The sequence below is a fragment of the Oryx dammah genome, unplaced genomic scaffold, assembly GCF_014754425.2.
Source record: "Oryx dammah isolate SB20612 unplaced genomic scaffold, SCBI_Odam_1.1 HiC_scaffold_9, whole genome shotgun sequence".
In the NCBI taxonomy this organism is placed as follows: domain Eukaryota; kingdom Metazoa; phylum Chordata; class Mammalia; order Artiodactyla; family Bovidae; genus Oryx; species Oryx dammah.
Window position 1 is genome coordinate 52,461,734 of NW_024070193.1, and position 20,491 is coordinate 52,482,224.

At 35.7% G+C, this 20,491-nt stretch overlaps 1 protein-coding gene across 18 annotated transcripts in view; it reads left to right on the plus strand.

Annotated features, from left to right (window-relative positions):
- CLASP2 (cytoplasmic linker associated protein 2) overlaps positions 1-20,491 on the plus strand; it is a 176,243-nt gene that overhangs the window by 120,093 nt on the left and 35,659 nt on the right. For 5 of the 18 annotated variants that reach the window (XM_040246293.1, XM_040246298.1, XM_040246296.1 and 2 more), the window contains 5 exons: positions 625-795; positions 1,235-1,342; positions 6,038-6,144; positions 9,126-9,370; positions 11,106-11,169. In XM_040246293.1, the coding sequence (XP_040102227.1) occupies positions 625-795; positions 1,235-1,342; positions 6,038-6,144; positions 9,126-9,370; positions 11,106-11,169 (695 nt within the window). Of the gene's footprint in view, positions 1-624; positions 796-1,234; positions 1,343-5,000; positions 5,064-6,037; positions 6,145-7,793; positions 7,818-9,125; positions 9,371-11,105; positions 11,170-16,193; positions 16,197-20,491 lie in introns of all 18 variants that reach the window. The other 13 variants (XM_040246294.1, XM_040246302.1, XM_040246304.1 and 10 more) reach the window with 7 other exon arrangements.

Consider the following 20,491-nt stretch of genomic DNA (forward strand, 5'->3'; position numbering starts at 1 on the left):
AATAAATAAAATTTAATCTTGTAAAAATTTTAAAATATATGTAAGTAGCAAGATAGACAACTTTGTTATGCCCATTTCAAGGCATCTCAACAGGCAAACTGTTTTAACGGTTTGAAAAGCAAATTTTCATTATTACATTCTTAAGAAGAATGTTACTAATAATAGAATTATTGTCTCCTTATAAATGTATAGCTTTAATAGATAGCTTTTTAACATATAGTTAAATGAAACTATATTTACATGAAATGTATTGTTAGATAAGTTATTTCTTTGGAAACCTTTTCTACTATTTATGTTCCGAAAATCATAATAGTGTTTTCCTTATTAAATATAACATCTTATATTCCCCAAAACTGAAAATATATTTACGTGATTTACCCTTCAATCCTAGTATGTGTGTATACATATATATATATATGTGTGTATGTGTGTATATATATATAGTATATCTTTTTATTCCAGGTTTTCAGTATATATATAAAGCTTCCTCAATCTATTTCCTTGGAACTTAGAACTTGCCATTGTATCACAGGTTTCTCAGATGTACTTCTTGAGTTTTTATCCTTTCGACAAAGATCTCTTGGAGTTCACAGGTTGACATTTATATGTGTGTTTGGTGTTCAGCTGGCAGCCGGTCTGGGTCTCCAGGAAGAGTTCTGACCACAACAGCCCTCTCCACTGTGAGCTCTGGTGTTCAGAGAGTCCTGGTTAATTCAGCCTCCACACAGAAGAGAAGCAAGATACCCCGAAGCCAGGGCTGTAGCAGAGAGGCCAGTCCATCTCGGCTCTCAGTGGGTAAGATCCTTGTGTCAAACTTGGGACCTTGTGTTTCTTTTGTACTTTAGGCCTTGGTAGCATTGAAGACCTCATTTAGGTACTTCTAAGTTTGAGGAAAACAACTTCAAATTCAAGGAGAATTGAAATATATGTTTAAAAATGAAATTAGATATCTTGGAAGTATTATTTCTATTTTAAATCTGTTTTTTTCTTTGCAGCTATTTAATTTTAGTAAAATACAGTTTGTTCTTCTAATCACATACAAACTAGAAGAGTGTAAGGAAGAATTTTTAATGGTATTCCTGGTAATGCTTCATCAAGAATCATTTCTTCTCATCCTTAGCAGAACTTGTTATTTATTAGCTTTATAAGAAAGAAAAGAATAAAACCAAAATATCAAAAATACAAACCCTTCTCCTGTTTACTCCACTTCTGTGCTGCCGTTGCTTCATACCAGCCCGAAGCAGTCGGATTCCTCGGCCAAGCGTGAGTCAAGGGTGCAGCCGGGAAGCCAGCCGGGAGAGCAGCAGGGATACGAGTCCTGTGCGCTCTTTCCAGCCCCTTGGTGAGTTGTCTCGGCTTCCCTGTTGTGTTCACAGCATCTGATAACCTGAAAAGACCCTGGATTTAGCTTTATCAACTGTATCTTTGCCTCTTTTTCTGTCTTTTTAAGGACAGTCAGAGGGAAGTTACATGTTTGGGAAGTTCCTTTAACATTTACTTGTCTTAAATAAGCAAATTAGACATTAGATAAACAAATGGCCTTCATAGTCAAGTAAATATCATACAGATTTAGATTACGTAACATTGAATTCAAGATTTTTTCTTAATAAATATCCCGATAAAATTTAAAGATAATATTTAAGTAATTACTCTTAAGTGAAATGTGGACTATTTAGTTTGATAAGAATAAAGATGTTTATGCTTTTCAGCAGAAATATTCACTCTTCACCTTACATATTTAGGATTGCTGGAAAGAAGGCTGTAAAATAACATTTGAACTACTTATTAAAATGGAAGCGATTAATATTTTTATGTACTTTACAGTTTAATAGCATTTCCCATGCATTAGCCTTTATCATGTCATTGCTGTGCAGCCTATCTGTTCCTTATTATAGAGATTGTACTGTAACCTTGACTGTAATACTCCATTTACCTCAATTATAAAATGTTAAATGATCTTTTAAAACCTTTAGTATTTTAGAGTAATTGGAGAGGCAGAATTTTTTTATGTTGAAAATCTTTAGAATTTCTTTGTGGTTCTCAGCATTTTAACTAGTACTTTATTTTTATGCACTTACCTAAAGTCATTTCATGTTTTTTTCTTTTAATCCCACAGAGTGTAGGTTATTGTAACACTTAAGAGAGTTGCACTTCAGACTTTGTGACACTTAAATAGAACGTGGTTCCACTCATTAGCTGTTGGAAGTATTACTTCCTTCAATAGACCCTTTGGTATAGAATTTCTGAGAAGTTAAGTTTCTTTTGGGCCATTTGGTTCAACTGTATCACTAAGAAACTATTCTCTACCGACCCTTTGAGCTAGGAACACAGACAGGGGTATCCTCAATCCTTGTTTGTGTTCCAGTTCCAGGTGCCAAAGAGTTTCCTTCTGTACTTTGCCAGAGATAGGTTTAGTTCATGTATGATAATACAGTAGGTTGTAGAGTGTCTGTATATGTGTGTGTATACGTGCAGACACACATACCTGTATGTATTGGTGCATATCTATTTAAAAATGAAATATCAAAAAAAAATAAAAAATAAAAAAAAATAAATAAAAATGAAATAAATCCTATATTTGCGTAACATAAGCACATCACCTTAAGAGTTGAAGTGGGCTTGTGGTCATTTAAGAGTGTCTGTTCTAGGGTCGGATGGTCTGGTTGATATCCCAGCTCTGCAGCTGTTGTGTACCAGGGCTTCCTTATCTGTAAAATGAGGATAATAGCAGCACGTAGTTCTTAGCATTAATCTGAAGACACTTTAAAGCAGAGATTCCACGGAAACGATCCCTCCAAGCATACTTGCACACAGTGAGCGTGTGGTTATCAGGATTGTCATCTTTGCCACCACCAGTCTTCCACCTCTTGCCCCATAAACAGTCCTTGCTCACCTACAGTTAGTTGTGTTATATATTAGTGGCAAGGATCTTAGATTTTTTTTAATGGTATAATACCTTGTATAATGTAGAATTAGTAGAAAGCATGAGATAGCAAGAAGAAACAAAATATGTTTCTAGACCATTTAAAAACTGTACAGTAGAGATTATAGGAAATTTATAACCAACTTCTAATTATAAACATGTTAATATGCCTATTTTTAAAGAGAAAGTGAAAGTGTTAATCACTCAGTTGTGTCCCCCGTGGACTGTAGTCCACCAGGCTCCTCTGTCCGTGGGATTCTTCAGGCAAAAATCCTGGAGTGGGTTGCCATTCCTTCTCCAGGGGATCTCCCCAACCCAGGGATTGATCCCAGGTCTCCCTCATTGCAGGCAGATACTTTACAGGCTGAAGCCAGGAGGGAAGATATTGTTAGTCATTAATCAGTCTCCATTTGGCAATTGAGATCATTTAAATTTTGTTATTAAAGGAGGCAGTTTTCTCAATTGTGATGAAACATCCTATTTGGTTTAGAGGTGGTTAAACCTTTTTATCATACAGTTTTAGAAAAATTAAATTTTATAGCCTTTTGCTTACATATAGATGTTGCATAGCAAAAATAGGGGATTAGCCCTATTTGTTAAACAGGGATAAAAATAGCATTCCCAGAGATCAGGATTTTCTGGTACATTTTGCCTGGATTTTGCTGTCTTCCTTTATTTGGTGAAAGCTTCTGTCGCCTCTGACTTGAATATGGCCATTCAACACATGAATCCCATAGTTTGCCATTTATTCAGTTGTAGCACAAAGCCAGCGTCAGGGCCCTGATACACCAGAAATAAATCAGAGCTAGGCAAAGATGAACTCTGGAACTTGCACTCTTAGTTTCCATCTGTTTCTGGAACTAAGATTGAAAAAAAAGGCTACATTATTACAAGCATATGAGTGTTATCTTCAGCCACAGATAACTGTTGATTTCAAAAGGTTTTTTATATATTAAACCATTTCCATATTGGTTCAATTCTTCTTATCATTTTATTAATTATTCTGTTGGGTAAAATTAAAACCGACTATATATTAGTATGTTTTGCTAATGATACCGATCACCTTTCAGGGTCTGATTAAACATTGTATGCAACATTCTGTCTTTAATCCTGTCTTTACATCTTTTTGATCATTTTATTATTCATTCTGTGACAAAAGAGTAATTCATATAGTAAAAGTACTTCAACTGTTCTGATGTATCTGCAGCAGAGTAATTTTTAAAATAAGGGTAATATGTTTCATTAAATAATAAAATGAAATTTTCTTCCCTTTTTTGTGTATTTAAGAATAAGACTGACTTTATAACATGATGAAAATAAGGATTTTAAGATCTAAAATTTTAAAATATACTAAATTTAGATTTAGAGAGATGTCATAAATATAGGGAAAAGTCACATATTTCTAGATTTTTTTTTTTTCTAGATTTTTTTTAAATCAAATTAGTAATATTCCCCTTTTGGTGTTCAAATGTGCTTTGATATTTAAATCTACTGAATTCCGAACTTAGGTTGTATAAACCATTATAAAAAATGTTTATGCTAATATAAATGAGGTATGTTATCTTTTGAACAATGTGAGGATGGTATGTGTACTGTTCAAGAGCGAAGACCCTGAAAGACTACAATTACTGAGTGTGGCCTTAATCAAATTAATGAACCTTTCTCTGTGCTTTAGTTTAGCCATTTGTCAAATTGAATAGTAACAACTACCTCCCTGAGTTCAGGATTAGAGGAAATAAGATTATTATTGGTTACTATTTACCATAGTGGTTTTTTTTTTAAATTACAGTGTTCATTTTTCTGTTTCATGCTTGTACTTTTGACATTTCCTTCCATTTGAATACTTGCTTCTTTGTCTCCTGTGGGCTTACGTCTGTCACCTTAGGTGTAAGATCTGTTGTGTGTCAAGGATGATACTGCAGCGTTCAGTTGCCCTTATCTAAGGCACTGTTCTGATCCTTAAGTATTTAGTAGTATAATACCGTTGTTAACTGACTCTCCTTGCCTGACTGTCGTGCTGCCACTATTCCTTGTTTCTGTGGTAATAGATGAGGTTTGTATGGTCCTGTTATTCCAGCCTCCAGACACCATTCCAGATCTACTGGTGCCCTCTACGCCCCCGATGTGTATGGGGTCTCAGGTGAAGGATGAGTACATTTTCACTATCATCTGTGCATTCATCTCAGTTTTTTGTCCTTTTCAGTTCCCATTGAGTAATCATGTTTTAAAATTGATTTGTTTTTATTTAATTTGTTGAAGAATAAGTCATTTGTGTTTTTGTTGTTGTTGTTGTTATTAATTTTCCCCCAAGTAACTTTTTTCCTTTCAGCAATCTTACTTAAGCATTTTTCTCACTGGAGATAGACATTTTTCTTTTGTATAACCTAAGTTATGTCATTTTAAAATAGAATAGAATTGTTTTATGTTCTCTGTTATGTACTTCATCTTTTGTATATGTGTTAAAAAAAAAACCAAAATGGTGGATGAAGTGTTTTAATTGTAAATGATGATAAATTATAAAAAGTAGTTGAGGAGAAGAACCCAACTGTGGTTTGTCTGTACATACCTCAGAGTGTCAGGCAATAGTAGGTGCTTGACAAATATCAAATGATATATCTTTTAGTTATAGAATGAATCAGCCTATCTTGAAGGAGAAGAAAGAATCATTGGAGGAGTTTTTCCTTGTAAATTCTTGGCATGGCTTCTATTGAGCTCCCTAATCATTACTGGTTTGAGGATTGATCTTTGTTCCGGGCCACCCTGTGGCTCACCCACATGGATGAAATTTGCCTGACTTATAGAACTGGATTAATTACAGGGCTACCAACTTCTAAGCCCTTAGTTGACCAGCCATACTTCTTCTATCTTCTGGTGATAAATGTATCATAGAGACTTAAATTCACTTGCCACACGTTGTCAGTGATTTTAATTGCTTTTACTGTTTTATTTGACCAAAACTAAATGTACCAGAGAATACAATATTGCTTTTAAAATGCTTTGCCCCATTGGTTTTTTTTTTTTTCTTTCCCTCTTCTCAAGATCTCAAACTTTCCAGCATGCCCATGTTACGTTTATGGCTCTCTCAAAGCTGTTTTCCTTCTTCTGATGAATTAGGTCCGGGATACGGAATCAGCCAGTCCAGCCGACTCTCGTCCTCGGTCAGCGCCATGCGAGTCCTGAACACAGGTTCCGACGTGGAGGAGGCGGTGGCCGACGCCCTGGTACTCTTGTCCACTTCCTTATCACTGTAGATGTTCCAGTGAATGAAACTGATACATGAGTGAGCCAGTCCACAAGTGTGGGGAAAGAGATGGGAGATTCCTGTGGATCAAATCTAGGAAGACCAAATGTGGCAGCATAAAAAGCAAAACAGTATAATTTATTGTTGATCTTTATTAATTGGTCACATTTTTTAAGCCAAGGCCCATGATGGAATGTCAGGAATATAAATACTGATATTGTTATTAACAGTGTTTTTATGCACTGTAGTACACTGAGAATAAAGGAAGATAGATGAGTATATAAATATGTACACTGCAAGTATATAATTTCAAAGCTAGCTCAACCTTGAGTATTTAGGGGTTGTTTTAGTTTGGAGTAAAAGTTTGTATAGTCTTTTACTTATCTGTATTTTCTGAGCTGAGAGAAAGTACAATTTCAAAACAAATTATATTTAAGATATCTTTCTAGCTCTTTAAACCTGAAACATTAAACAGTGAGGCTTGAAAATGTCATCTACAGGTCTGTGACGGTTTTGTCAGAAGACTGCTGTACAGATGTCACTGTAGTCTTTCCTCCCGTAAAATTATGAAGGAAGTATTTGAGACAGTGCTCATGATTGGCTTTTGCCTTTTTCCCTCATCATTTCAGTATGACATTTCTCTCAAATTATGAGATTAATCCTATTTTTGAGAAGCATCTACACAGAACTTAACAAAGGTGTCATGTTTGTTTTAAAATAACAAAGTACATTGTGCCTTTTAAACCTGCATGCCACCTCTTAACCATTGCCAATATGCTATTTGCCACACATATTTGAAAAGCAAGTTTTTAAAAGTATTCATTGGTCATAGCTATAGCATATTAAATGTAATCACATGTGAGGTTCTGCTCTGTGCTGAATTTTTCTCTTTACCTCAGCCACCTGATTTTTTTCATAAAAATACTTACTAAATAAGAACTTTGTTCTCTTGAGCTTGGGATATATTAATCACATCTTGTTCTGATGGTATTAAATTAGTCATATGTTTTAAATTTATTCTTCCTGATCAGTGTATTTCTCCAATCACATTTTCTAGTTTCCTCTATGTGAAGGATTTACTAGTTAAATTCTATTCATAGAAATTTTATGAATTGATTGGATTACTCTTGAATAATCTTTATCCTATTATTTATAATAAGATGTATTTGGTTTATATGAGGAATATTTAGCCATCAGTGCTAAAAACTGAATCCCAATAATTTGCTTGTGTCTACTTCTGTTATTTGCATAGCATAGATATTCCAATTATAACTATCAATTTTTAGGAAAAGACTATCCAACTATTAAGCCTGGTTGGACCTAGGGAAAATCATAGAAATAAAATTAACTTTAGGAATGACAAAAGGATCCAAATAGGAAGAAGACTTGAGTTTCTTTGGGGAAATTGGTTATGTGACTATTTCTGTAACTTACATATTTTTCTTTGGACTAAAGGATATTGACAAAATTAAAGATATAGCCTGCTAATAAGCAGTGCTTATGTATCTAAATATTTAAAAGCTTAATGGTTCTGATTATGGGCATTGTTTCTGCCTACTTCACTGTGCTGTTTAGCAAAATGTTCTTCATTATTTTCAATTTTTCTCTTTAAAAATCTACTGCTCTCAGCTCTTAGGAGACATGCGGACTAAGGTATAGACATTGCTATTTTCTGACATCTTATGGTGCCATAACGTTCTTTTCTTGCCTTCATCAGTTTACCAGATGACAGTATTCTATAAAAAATTCAAGTGGAAGTAATAAAATCCTTAGACCTACATCACTTTTCTGTACATATGATTATATGATTATCAGTAGGGAGATAGTGTTTAAATAGTGTCCTGTGGGGGTTCTCATCCTTTTAGCCTGACTACTTTGCACAAATGTGATGATGTCATTGACCCTATGTCTATAACAAAACTAGGAGCCCCATGTTTTTGCCATTCTAAATTAAGTTGGTGCCTCCAAATCAAATCAATTTAGTGGTGGAAAGTCATTGAAAAACTATTTTTGATTAAGTTCAGGTTATATTTCTTTCAGATTTTAAACTTGAACAATTTAAGTCACCTGTAGCTATGTAAAATTATTGTTCTTCAGTGTTTCATAGAAACATCTTCATCTCTCACCAGCCTGAATTCACATATCAGATTACTTAAAGATTTATTTCTGATTCTTTCAGGGAAATTTCAAATAATCTATTCTGTCTCATTTCACTTTTAATATTCAAGGTAAAATTAGCAGTTTTATTAAATAATAACTTCAGATGTGAAGAAACCAAAGTCATACTTTCTTATATATATTGAAATAGATAGTTTAGACACATTAGGGAAAGCATGGAGACCCTTCAGGAGCTTGCTCCCTAAAAGTAAGAGCAAGCTAAACGGGCTGTCATCATTCTTTGTGATTTCCTTCCAAAAGAAACATCAGGGATGGGTACAAGTGAAGGGAGAGTGGCAGAGAAGTGATGATGGAAATGAAAGAAGGATAGAGGAAAAGGGAGGTAGAGAGACAGGAAAAGTAGAGCTTTACCCAGGAAACAGGTTTTTCTGATCCATTCTCATCCTTTAAAAAGGTTATAATTTCTTCGTAACAACTCAGAGTTTTAGTACAGAGCCTGTTCGTTTACACTCTAGTAGTAGTTCTTGGTTTTCCACAAAAAGAAAAAAGAAAAGGAAGAACCTCATGTTTTTAGCACTCCCCGCTTTATGTATCTGACTTCCATATAGTAGTCTTATTCTGCTTCTACCACTCCCCATAATTAAAGAATATTTCATCTCCTACTAACTCCTAAAACATGTTTTCTGAAAAAAAGTAAAATTCGACATTTTATTATTACAATGGTTAGCAGCATGCTCTACACTGATTTTTAAACAAAGGCCAGTCCTTTTCTGGTCAGTAGAAATCGTGAAATACTGGCATGTTATTTTAGCTACCACTAATGAGAGTCTTTATGTATAACAGAAAAAACCTGCGCGAAGAAGATACGAATCGTATGGGATGCATTCAGACGACGATGCGAACAGCGATGCATCCAGTGCTTGCTCCGAACGCTCCTACAGCTCTCGGAACGGTAGTATTCCTACATACATGAGGCAGACGGAAGACGTGGCCGAAGTCCTCAACAGATGTGCTAGCTCCAACTGGTCAGAAAGGAAAGAAGGCCTCCTGGGTCTGCAGAACTTACTAAAAAATCAGAGAACGCTAAGGTGAGTTACAGTGTCTTCAAATGATTATCCTGTCTGTGGAGTTTTTTTGGGGGTCACCGTGCTGGGTCTTCACTGCTGCACTGGCTTTCCTCTAGTTACGGCGAGCGTGGCTGCTCTCGTTCCAGTGCACAGGCTTCTCACTGTGCGGGCTTCTCTTGCTGCAGAGCATGGGCTCTAGGGCACGCAGGCTTCAGCGGCTGCAGTTCGTGGGCTCAGTAGTTGTGTTTTGCAGGCTCTGAAACACAGGCTCAGTAGTTGTGGTGTAGGGGCTTAGTTGCTCCATGGCACGTGGGATCTTCCTGCACTGGGGACGGTCTCTCCTACATTAACAGGCAGATTCTTTACCACTGAGCCACCAGGGAAGGCCCTGGTTAGCACTTTTTGACTTGACTTTTTCATAACACTTTAAAGATATTAGTATGTACTCACATGTGTCCTGAATTCAAAAACGTGGCATCAGAATATTATCCCAAGCCCTAACCCTTTAGGACCATCCATACTGTTATATTTTTTAATTATAATTATCTTGCTTTATTTGAAGAAACATTATTAAAGGAAACTTTTTATTCGTAAGTAGTTATTAAATAAAAATGTTATTAAATGAAAATAAATAATAAAGTATGCATAATATTAAAGTTGACTCATTTATTAAAATTCATTCCTGGTAAGTTTTTTAGTGAGATGAAAGAATATTTACGTTTTCTTGAAAATGAAAGTATATTCCTGGTGTTCATGTGGTATTTGAATCTTGGTATAATATGAAATGGATTTGAAGTGAATTTCTCTAAGAACAGAAGTTTAGGGACTTCCCTGGTGGTTCAGTGGTTAAGATTCCATGCTTCCTCTACAGGGGGCACAGGTTTGATCCCTAGTTAAGGAACTAATATCCCACATGTCATGAGATGTCACCAATAAATAAATAAAATAAAAATTTATATTGATTTTTAGTTGGGTTTGATTCGGTTTCCTGTCCTACTGGCTCTTGCTTGCTTTCCTCCTCTAAAGTCTGTATCGTTTTTATCTGTGTAGTGGTTTAAATCTCTACAGTCTATCTCTTTAAGAACCTAGTTTCAGAAAATTCGTAAGTTTCAATATGGTGGAAAATGGAGGGCTACTTCCTGCCTTAATACCTGAAATTAGGGTTTGATTTTAGGAGGTGTTAGAACTATATAATTTACGATAAGTGTTTGTCTATGTACTTACTAATATATTTTAATTACATATTATTACAGTTCACGAATATTACATATTAGAGTTCATGAATCACTACAATAAATCATCATAATGTTATTTCTACCCCACCAAGATTAGATTAGTGTTAGGTTCAGTGTATTATTTTAAATGGCAAGGAAGTAGTCGTAGTTTAGAAAGATTTTAGCCCTCAGGTGGCAGAATTTAAGAAAACATAAAAGCATTTAAAAGGATAAGATTGCATGTGCTGGGAATGTCATCTGTATAGTTTACTCTGCTGTGCTACATTAATAAAGTACAGTTGTATTTCTTTTCATATAACTTTCAACCTGTAAAATATTGTATGTATTACTACAGAATTATTGTTGCATTTGATAAATTGTACTTAGCCCTGACTAGTAAGTCCTACAAATTTCTCAATTTTGAGAGCTGAATTTTTTTTTTTGGCTTAAAAAAAAAAGAAGCCCAAATATATATGTAAGTCACTTTTAAATGACTTCTTCCTACAGCAGTGTATTAATTAGCCACTTTATTATTTTGACAGTCGAGTTGAACTGAAAAGATTATGTGAAATTTTCACAAGAATGTTTGCTGATCCTCATGGCAAGGTATGTTTTAGTATTTAAGATTACTCCTATAAGGTGTCATTATTATATTGCCCCCAAAAAGAAGTAAATAATAACAAAAAAACTATAAGCCATTTTTATCTATTTATTGTCCTAAAATGCAAATGATCTTTTCAACATAATTGAAATTGAGTATTTGATATACATAATTCAGAAGTTGCTCTCTGATAACTATTCAAGCTTCTCTAAAAGAGAGATTATCTAAGGCTATAAACTGAAGAATATATAGTCACATGCACAACTCTTCTACAATTAGTCAGGGTGAGTATTTGTATTACTAAAAACATTTTACTATTTGTAAAGGAAATAATCGGGATAAGTTGAAAAGTTTCTAACTTTTTATTCAGTTTTCTTCTCTGTTAAGAAATATATTCTTAAAAGAGCAATTTTGTAGACAAGAACTGCCATTAAAAAACAAAAAGCATAAAATACGGTTTTTAAAACCACAAACTATAGGTGATATAGTTTGTGAGTAATAAAAGAGAAACATTTCATATGTTGAAAGAGTTCATAAAAATCTTCAGAACTTCGTTCAGCTTTTAATGCTGATTAAAGTATATGTAAGTACGTATGTATACTCTGCATGTGTATTGTGAAATTTTTGTTTTAAAATGTAAAGTTTTGTCGTAAAATGTACTCATTTTTTCTGTTTTCAGCAGTGTGTTTGACAGTGGTGAAATTTTATTCAGTATCTTCCTTTAGGACACCAGCTGTCTACATGAGAATTTCTAACCTAAATGAGAGGGAGATGTGAAGGGAAATCATAAGAAAAATATTTATGAATTTTGCTTCATTTTTTTATTGTCTTCACTTTATTGTTGCACATTTCATTCCTCCTCATTTTTTCTATTTTCAGTATTTTCATTACTTGTGACACTACTTAAAGATACTAAAATCCCACTCTTTACATAAACTATAATCTGGCTAAGGATTATAAACTATCTTAACTTTAAAGCAATAATTTCCAAAGATTATCCTTTTATCTCAAGGCATATTTATTTTATCCAAGAATGCAAGATCCCATTAAAGACAAAAAGCACACTAAGTTTATAATTTTTAAACTGAGCATGTAGATAACTATACCATTTTATACTGATATTGCTACCACTAATTACTGTAAGAATTGTTATAATGGAAGAATTTCTGTAAATCCTAAACAAATTAACTGTCGATTTTTGTTGTTGTTGTTAGCAGTATGAGTTAAAGGACAAGACAGTTATGATCTGTGTGGACTTGTTTTTTTAAATAATATTTTGTTAATAATCTATACAACTTTTAAAAGTAGAGTTTTAAAACATCTTCAACAAGTAATATAATTCATCTGTAGTGGAAGATATGAGAGGTTGTTATTATTTCTTGAAGTCATAGTTTTTTATTTTTTATTAGGACAGTAATGCAGTTTAGTTGGATCCTAGGATTTAACAGTAATAAAGAGACTTTTTTTAAACAATCTCTTGAAGAAAAAATTTTTTTAATGAAGTAAATTTTAAAATTAAAGTCTCTTGAAGATCAAATAGGAAAGCCAAGTTTGATGTTAGTGAAGCACAGGTGTTTGGCCTCCCTTAGTAAATATGGAGAACCAGCTATGATCTTCCCTATAGGTGTCAGGAGGGAGACTTTCTGGTTTTTTCCTGTGGGGTTTTATAACAGCGTACAATTCTTATTGATCCATCTGGCTTTGCTTTGTTTTGTTTTGTTTTTTAGTTATTTCACTGAATACAGACATAAAGGGAAGATTTTTGTTAACTCGTTTTGCTCAGCTTTTGTTCGGTGACTGTCCATCAGAGACTGCCAATAATGTAATTAATTAAGATTAAACTGGCTATATCACCATACAGTGGGGATTTAAAAATATCAGGATTTGATTTGCGTTTTTGCCTATCTTTATATTGTTCAAGTAGTGGCTATCCCTCCTTTTTAATTTTGTAAAGTACTAATAGTCCAGTCATTTGAATCAAGTAGCTGTTCTTGATGCTTTCTCTTCCAAGTAAAATTTTAGTTTTAGTTTCCCAACTGCTGTCTATCAAGAGTTGGTTTTTTCTTTCCCCCTCCCTATAAAGGGCCAGACAGTATGTATTTTCAGCTTTGTGGACCATAATGATCTCTGTTACAGCTCTGCCATTATAGCACAAAGGCATCTTTTGACAGTATCCAAACAAGTGACCATGGCTTGGTGTCCATAAAACTTTACTTATGAACATTGAAATATTACTTTTCATCAAATTATCATGTGTCACTAAATAGCCTTTTCTTTTGATTAAAAAACAAAAAGCTATTTTGAAATGTAAAACCATTCTTAGCTTGCAGACTGTAGTTTCCCAACCCCTGTTGTATACAATCAACTCTAATGATTGACACATTGACACTAAAATAAAAACACGTTCAAAAACCTCTGCTCATGGTCATGCCACTGGCTGAAGGTCGAGACTGTTGACCAGTACCAGAAACAGTGTACCAGTCCCTGGTGGGTTAAATCAACCTTTATTCCTATATACGCTGTCCATTTCTGATCTGTGATTTTGGTCTAAAAGCTCAGTCCTGCCTTTCCTGTACCTCTTGCTTTTTTCTTCTGTCCTTCATAGAGACTGTGTCAAATAGGCTCTCCTTAAATTTAACTCCAGCCCTGTTCACCTCTCATCTCGTGCCCTGAGCATTTGTCCTGGCCTCTTAGCTTACCAAGAAAATAGACGCCATCCAACAGAAACTCCATTTCCTGCCTCCAAACCAGCAAAATTAATTGCACATAAGCCAATTCTTTCTACCTTTTCTCCTATGGAAATGGCAGGAGGTCTTACCTTGAAGCTGTTGGCAGCCACATAAACATGTACTCTATTTTTTTGCTAATATACTCTCATCTGCTTGGTCTTCCAGGAATTTTTCATAAATTTCAACTTGCTCTTTGACAACCCTTTTTATTTTTAAGCTTTGTTGTAAGTGTATTCAGTTTCCCTTTTCTGACACTAAGGAATGTGGTGTGGGAGAGGAAGAGAAGGGTTGTTTTCTGTTGTGTCTGATCCAATCTTCCTCACAGCAGACAGCCTCCCTCTTCAGACACCTGTCTCTGCTTGTTTTACTAGTGTTGCTGTAGCTTAGAGCATTGCCCTAGGCCCTCCTTTTCCACTCTGTACGATATTTGAAGCTTGTCGCCCACTTCATCCTGATGACTCTCAAATGATACTTCCAGCCCATATTTTTCTCCTTCACTTACCTAGTTATATGCCTTTGGCTCATCTTAAACCTTAAAACTGCTTTTCCTGTTGAGTCACGTTATCTCGTTAGATGAAGCTACCATCTCCTCACTGGGCATCATTCTAGAAATTTACTCAGTCCTAATTGATTCAGCCTTCTAAGTATTTCCATTCTCACTACTCATTCTCGGCACAGTTGCCTTTGGCCTGCTGCACCTCCTCCCCACCTTCTGTCCCTAAATTCTCTTTCGCTCTGCATCCTTGAATAATCTTTCTAAAAGGTAAATCTTCTCTCTCGACTTAAAACTCTTCAGTAACTACTCATTACCCTCAGGAAAATATTCAAACAAAGCCTGTCATTTTTGCTTGTTATTCCCTTTTCACTCTCAACCCAGCCTGAAAACTATGTTCATTTCCCCAGATGTGCCCTGTACTTTTCCTCATAGCCTTGAAACAGATCATCAAAGTCATTTCTCTTTCTTTCCTCACATATGCTCTCCAGATGAATTGGAATCACTTATCTGTAACCTCAACCATCCTGAGAGCTCACAGGGCAGAAACCATAGGGGCCATAGGGTTTCAGAGACACTTCCTATCATGAGGTTGGTTGGGTGGACTTTCCCATGTCCTTTTAAGTTGAAGTCAACATTTCAGTCTCATTTAACAGCTCTGAAAAGTAGCAATAGACCACCTGCTGTCCCCAGCAGAAATAGGAGACTTAGAGATCCAGGGTGTGGTACTGATTCAGTCGTGATATCTGTATGAAAGTAATTTAGATTATAAAGCTGCAAATGTGTAGTTTAAAGCCTCTTAATATTTTCCTGAGAGACAGTACCACACAGTGATAACAAATATGAGTAGTGGAGCTAGATTGCTTTGGTTCAGATCCTACCTCCACCCCTTTTTAGCAGTGTGTGCATTGTGCCTTGGTTTCTTAATCTGTAAAATAAAGTTAATAAGATGGCAGTGATGATTAAGTGAGTTAATGTATGTAAAGTCCTTATAACACAGGACTAATAAGCACTACATATGTTTTTTTTTTAATAAGTAAGTTTGAAAAATTAAGAAATTCAAGGCAGATTTTTATTTTGATTGCTCTAGAACACTTTTTCCTCCAAATGTAAGGTGTGTCAGAAAGCTTATCCCCTGTGATTCTGACAGTTGACACAGAAGGAATACTTGAGGAGAGCCACCTTTACTGAAGAACATGCTTTGATTTGACATATTATGTTCTGTGTAGTCCTGCCTGCCTACAGGTCTTAGAATCAAGAGACCAAATATGCATCTTACCTGGGGAATATTAAAAGTTGTAGTATCTTTTTACCTCCATACAATAGTAATTGTTCCAGTCCTTCGCAGAAATAATTTAACTTGTGAATACATTGCTTCTCAAGAGGGGGAAAGAATAAACGAAAAATTCTTAGATACTGTGCTTTGGAAGCAAATGTTGGCACTGTTCAGAAATGTTGGCAGGTGTCTGTTAGTCTTAGATTCTTTCCAGAAGTTGAAATTCAGGGATAGTAGGATCTGAAAAGAAGGGAGTTTTCCTCTTTTTTTATTTGTAAATTTTCTTGGCAAGAAAATGAAAGAGAAATACAGGAAAACCACATATTCTTCTCACATACCATTCATTTAACTTTTGTGTTAAAAACTATTTTGAGTTTGTCATAAAACTTTGGAAAACATTTGTCATTTTTATTTTCTAAGTGTTTTTCTTCCATACAGGAACTTGGCATTGATGGCGACTAATTTGTGTGTTTTTCTTTTTTTTCTTTTTTTCCTTTTGCATGCTGTCCCCTGTGTTGGAACTCTCAATAGAGAGTAAGTTGGTTCAATATTTGTTGGAAACCTAACTTTACTGCATGACTGTGAAATTAACCCTTTTTCTCTATTTTCTCTCCCAAAGAGTTCATGCAGTGTTGGAACCTTTGCAATCCACGAAATGCTATCTGCAGTTACGCAAACTGTCATTCTGTTTGGAGATGTGCTTTTTAATCTACTAATTAATCTAATTTGATTATGTTCTTCTGTTCTATATTTGATGACTGGCACACCTAAGATATGGGCACTTCCCTGGGGCTCAGTGGTAAAGAATCTGCCTGCAATGCAGGAGACCCAGATTTGATTCCTGGGTTGGGAAGATCCCCTGGAGAAGGGAATGGCAACCCACTCCAGTATTCTTGCCTGGAGAATCCCATGGACAGGGGAGCCTGGAAGGCTGTAGTCCATGGGGTCACACAGAGTGGATACGACTGAGCGACTGACACACACCTGATATAAGCAAGGCTGCCTCAATTGTAATAACACAAATATTACAGTTCTTTTCCCAGTGAACTACAGTTGTGAAATATGTAGGATTATACATTGAGTCTCTTGAAGGTTGATTTCATTGAATTATTAAAAAAATAATTCCCAAGTTTCACAATCAATTTTTAAAAATTGAGTTCTAACCTCCTCATATGTACTTTCTACTGTTCTGCTAATGGTGTCCCATAAAAGGAGACAGAGCAGTTTAAAGAGCAGTGATCTCAGCTTTCTCTTCTGAAATCAGATGTTTAGCCCAATGTTTTATTAGTATATCCACTTTTCTCTTTCTCCTTTAATCATAGATAAGGAAATGGGAGAATATCAACATCTATCTGACAGTGAACTCTTTGTGATATAGCAGTCACATGAAATTTTATGCAGACTTCCAATGTATATTTTGGATGAAGATGTGTGTGTGTGTGTGTGTGTGTGTGTGTGTGTGTGTATGTATGCATAAGCATTTTGAAAAATAATAGTATAATTCTATATGTAAAGTACTATTAGTACACATTTACAGTTTTATTCAGCTATACTCACATTTTATCTAATCAAAAGAAATTTCTACTTAGGAGACTCAGACACGTCTTCCTGAAGAAAATAGCAGTTCAGATCTTGACAGGAACATAAACTTTGGATTATATCAGGATGAGAAGAAAGGGCCTCCTACAAATGACTACCCTGAGTCCAGAGAAGTGGGAGATGTCAGAAAGTTTATAGTAAAGAAAACCTTGGCTGTAGTGAAAGGAAGGTCATCCATATCTTCCCTTGCATTGAGAAAAGGGGTTGGTTACCAAGGTAAATTTTACTCAACTAAAAGAAAATTCTTACTTTTAAGGGAACTTTTCCTATAGTTTAATCAGAGAACTTTTTAATTGCATCCTCAGCCTCTGATAACTTAAGATTTGGTTCTCACTGGTGGCATAAGACTGAAATAGAGCCATTGTTCTCAAATGCTGTGTATTCCAGATAGCATATATACAGAAAAAGTCAAAGAGCACTGCAAAGGCAGCCCAAGTGCCAGTTGCAAACAGGGATGGACAGTGGCTGTTATCTAAAGATATCCAAGAAGCTCTTTGGCTGGGACTTGAGTGGTAAACTTTGTAGGGAGTCACGTACTTTGTGTAAACAGAGGGATTAGAGAGTGTGATAGGAAATCAGGAGTGTGTGGGATACGTGTTTAGGGATGAAGACTTTATGTTGCCGAATCGTCCAACATCAGTCTGAAGAGTTAGAACCTCGTCTAAGCATTTGAGACATTATTCTATAGACAGTGAAGGGACATTAAAGAATTTTGTTTCTGTCAAAAGAGTGATGTCACCATCTGACAGAAAGAAGTCTGAGTTGGCCTGCTGTTTTGTAAATAAAGTTTTACTGAAACAGAACTGTGTTCACTTGTCTGCATAGTGGCTATGCTGTGATGACAGAGTTGAAGAGTACAACCCACATCATATGGCCTGCAAAGCCTAGAATATCTGCTTTCTGACCTGTTAGAGAAATCCAGACTTGAGGTCAGAAATGCCTGGTGCCTACAGTGATGTTGTGATCGACAGATCTGAGTAAGGCCAAAAGTGAGAGCTATTATAGAGATTATTATGGGGCCTAGAAGGCTAGATCAGAGAGGCTCTGTCAAGGAAGTCATAATTTCGATGAAAAGAGAATCAGGATGAAGATCTAAGAGATCTCCTCACATTGAGGATACAAAAGGAAAATGCCTGGTAACCATGAAAAAAGGGAGATAAGAAGAGGAAAAACAGTGTCAAACTATGGAATGGCCAGGCGTACTAAGCTCATGAAAAAGCTGTGACATTTCTCGATTGGAAGGTAATTGGCGCAATAGGATGGAAACTGCAGGCAGAATTCTTGAGACAGTGTCTTCTGCATTGGTAAACAAATAATTCAGGTTGAGAATAGAAGAGTAAAGATAGAGGAGACCATACTTTAGAGAGCAAGAATACAGGTGGAAAGACTAGTCTTAGAAATAAAATTGGCTCTTCCTTGGCTCTTCCTTATCCTTATTATAAGGATAGCTATAGAAGAAATCAATGTGAGGGAAGAGTCAGTGGAGAATTTTATCATGAATGGCAGTCAAGTAGATGAGGAAGTTGTCCAGTTATAGAGTGTATGGAACACAACTAAAAGCCAAGTGACTTAGCCATTGATGAACTGTGGAAAGCTTGAGCAAGTAAGTCCTTTAATTTTCTAGTTCTCAATTTTCTGAGAATCAGATAAAATGAGAGAGCTGACTTAGGCATTCTAATGCCTTTGATTTTCGAAATGGATTTTGGTATAGTGAAAACCTAAAGTTGGAATCTTAAGGAAAATAGGCAGCAGTTGAAACGGTAAGCGTGAAAGTGAGCCGGAGAATGAGAGAGTGTTGTGCTGGCCCACCAGTTTGAAGGGACTGGCAGGGAGCCCTGATTTTTCATGTTCCTTATAATTCCTGAGGTGTAAATAGTCCCCAGTGGCTGATTTCAAGCCACCAACCGTCTCACAAAATTCCTGAATATTGAATGTTTGCCTTGGAGGCAGGTCCTGACTAACACCAGCACGTCACTGGACAGATTTGCTAGTCAGAGTGAGTACTAGGTTAACGTGTATTTGTTACTGAGTAGGTCTGTTGAAGTTCCTCAGGCCCTGAGACAGATCAGTGAAGCTGTGGTCCAAGTGGTTCTGGTAGGTAGGACTGGAGTTAACGAATCTGCATTGTGATTAAGAACAGTGTTGAGGCACAGGTACTTACTGCCTTGAGATCAGAGGTAACAGAAATTTTAGGTAGTCGTACTCTCTGCTTTTACAAATAGCGTCTTAAGCAAAGTGTATTTTTTCTAAGGCTTCCCAGGTGGCACAGTGGTAAAAAATCTGCCCACTAGTGCAGAAGATACAAGAGATACAGGTTGGAGCCCTGGAGCAGAAAGATCCACTTGAGTAGGAAATGGCAACCCACTCCAGTATTCTTACCTGGAAAATTCCATAGACATACAGGCCTGGCGGGCTGTATTCATTCCATGAGGTTGCAAAGAATCAGACACGACTGAGCGCATACACACGAGCGCATCTTTTTCTAACTAAAATTAAGATGTTAAAAAGCTTAGTTACAATTCTGATAGATAAAAAGTCCTTCGTTTCTAACATAAGAGAAATAACAGAAATTTGTGTATAATTACATAAAGGAAAGTCAAGAAATAAAATATATATTGAGAGTAAAACTCTTAATTTTAAATTAGCATACTTACTTTGAACTTAACTTTTTTATATAAATTGTCTCATAATGCAACATGGCTGACATTGTCTTAAGAACTTTTCCCTCTTTATGTAGAAATAAATTGTCCAGTATGATATTGAATTTATTGATGAGATATAACCTTATTGTATGTCACTTGTAAATATTTGTAATTAGATAAATCACTTACAAATTTTAGTTTTCCTCCCCTTTAATTTTTCTTGAATCTTATAAGAAGTTTAAAACTAGTAGATTAATATTGGAAACAAGTATAAAACCCCTCAGTAGAAATGGAGACTAATAGCATGCCATCTGGTTCTTTGTAGAAATCATTAAAATGTAGATGTAGATTTGTGTCCTGATTTTATTTATTTTTAGGCACAGGTATCCCAGGTCATTTAAGGCTGCCCAGGTGGCATTAGTGGTAAAGAGCCCGCCTGCCTGATGCAGGAGTCGTAAGAGACATGGGTTCTGTCCCTGAGTTGGGATGATCCCCTGGAGGAGGAAATGGCAACGCACTCCAGTGTTGTTGCCTAGAGAATCCCATGGACAGAGGAGCCTGGAGGGCTGCAGTCCATAGGGTCACAGA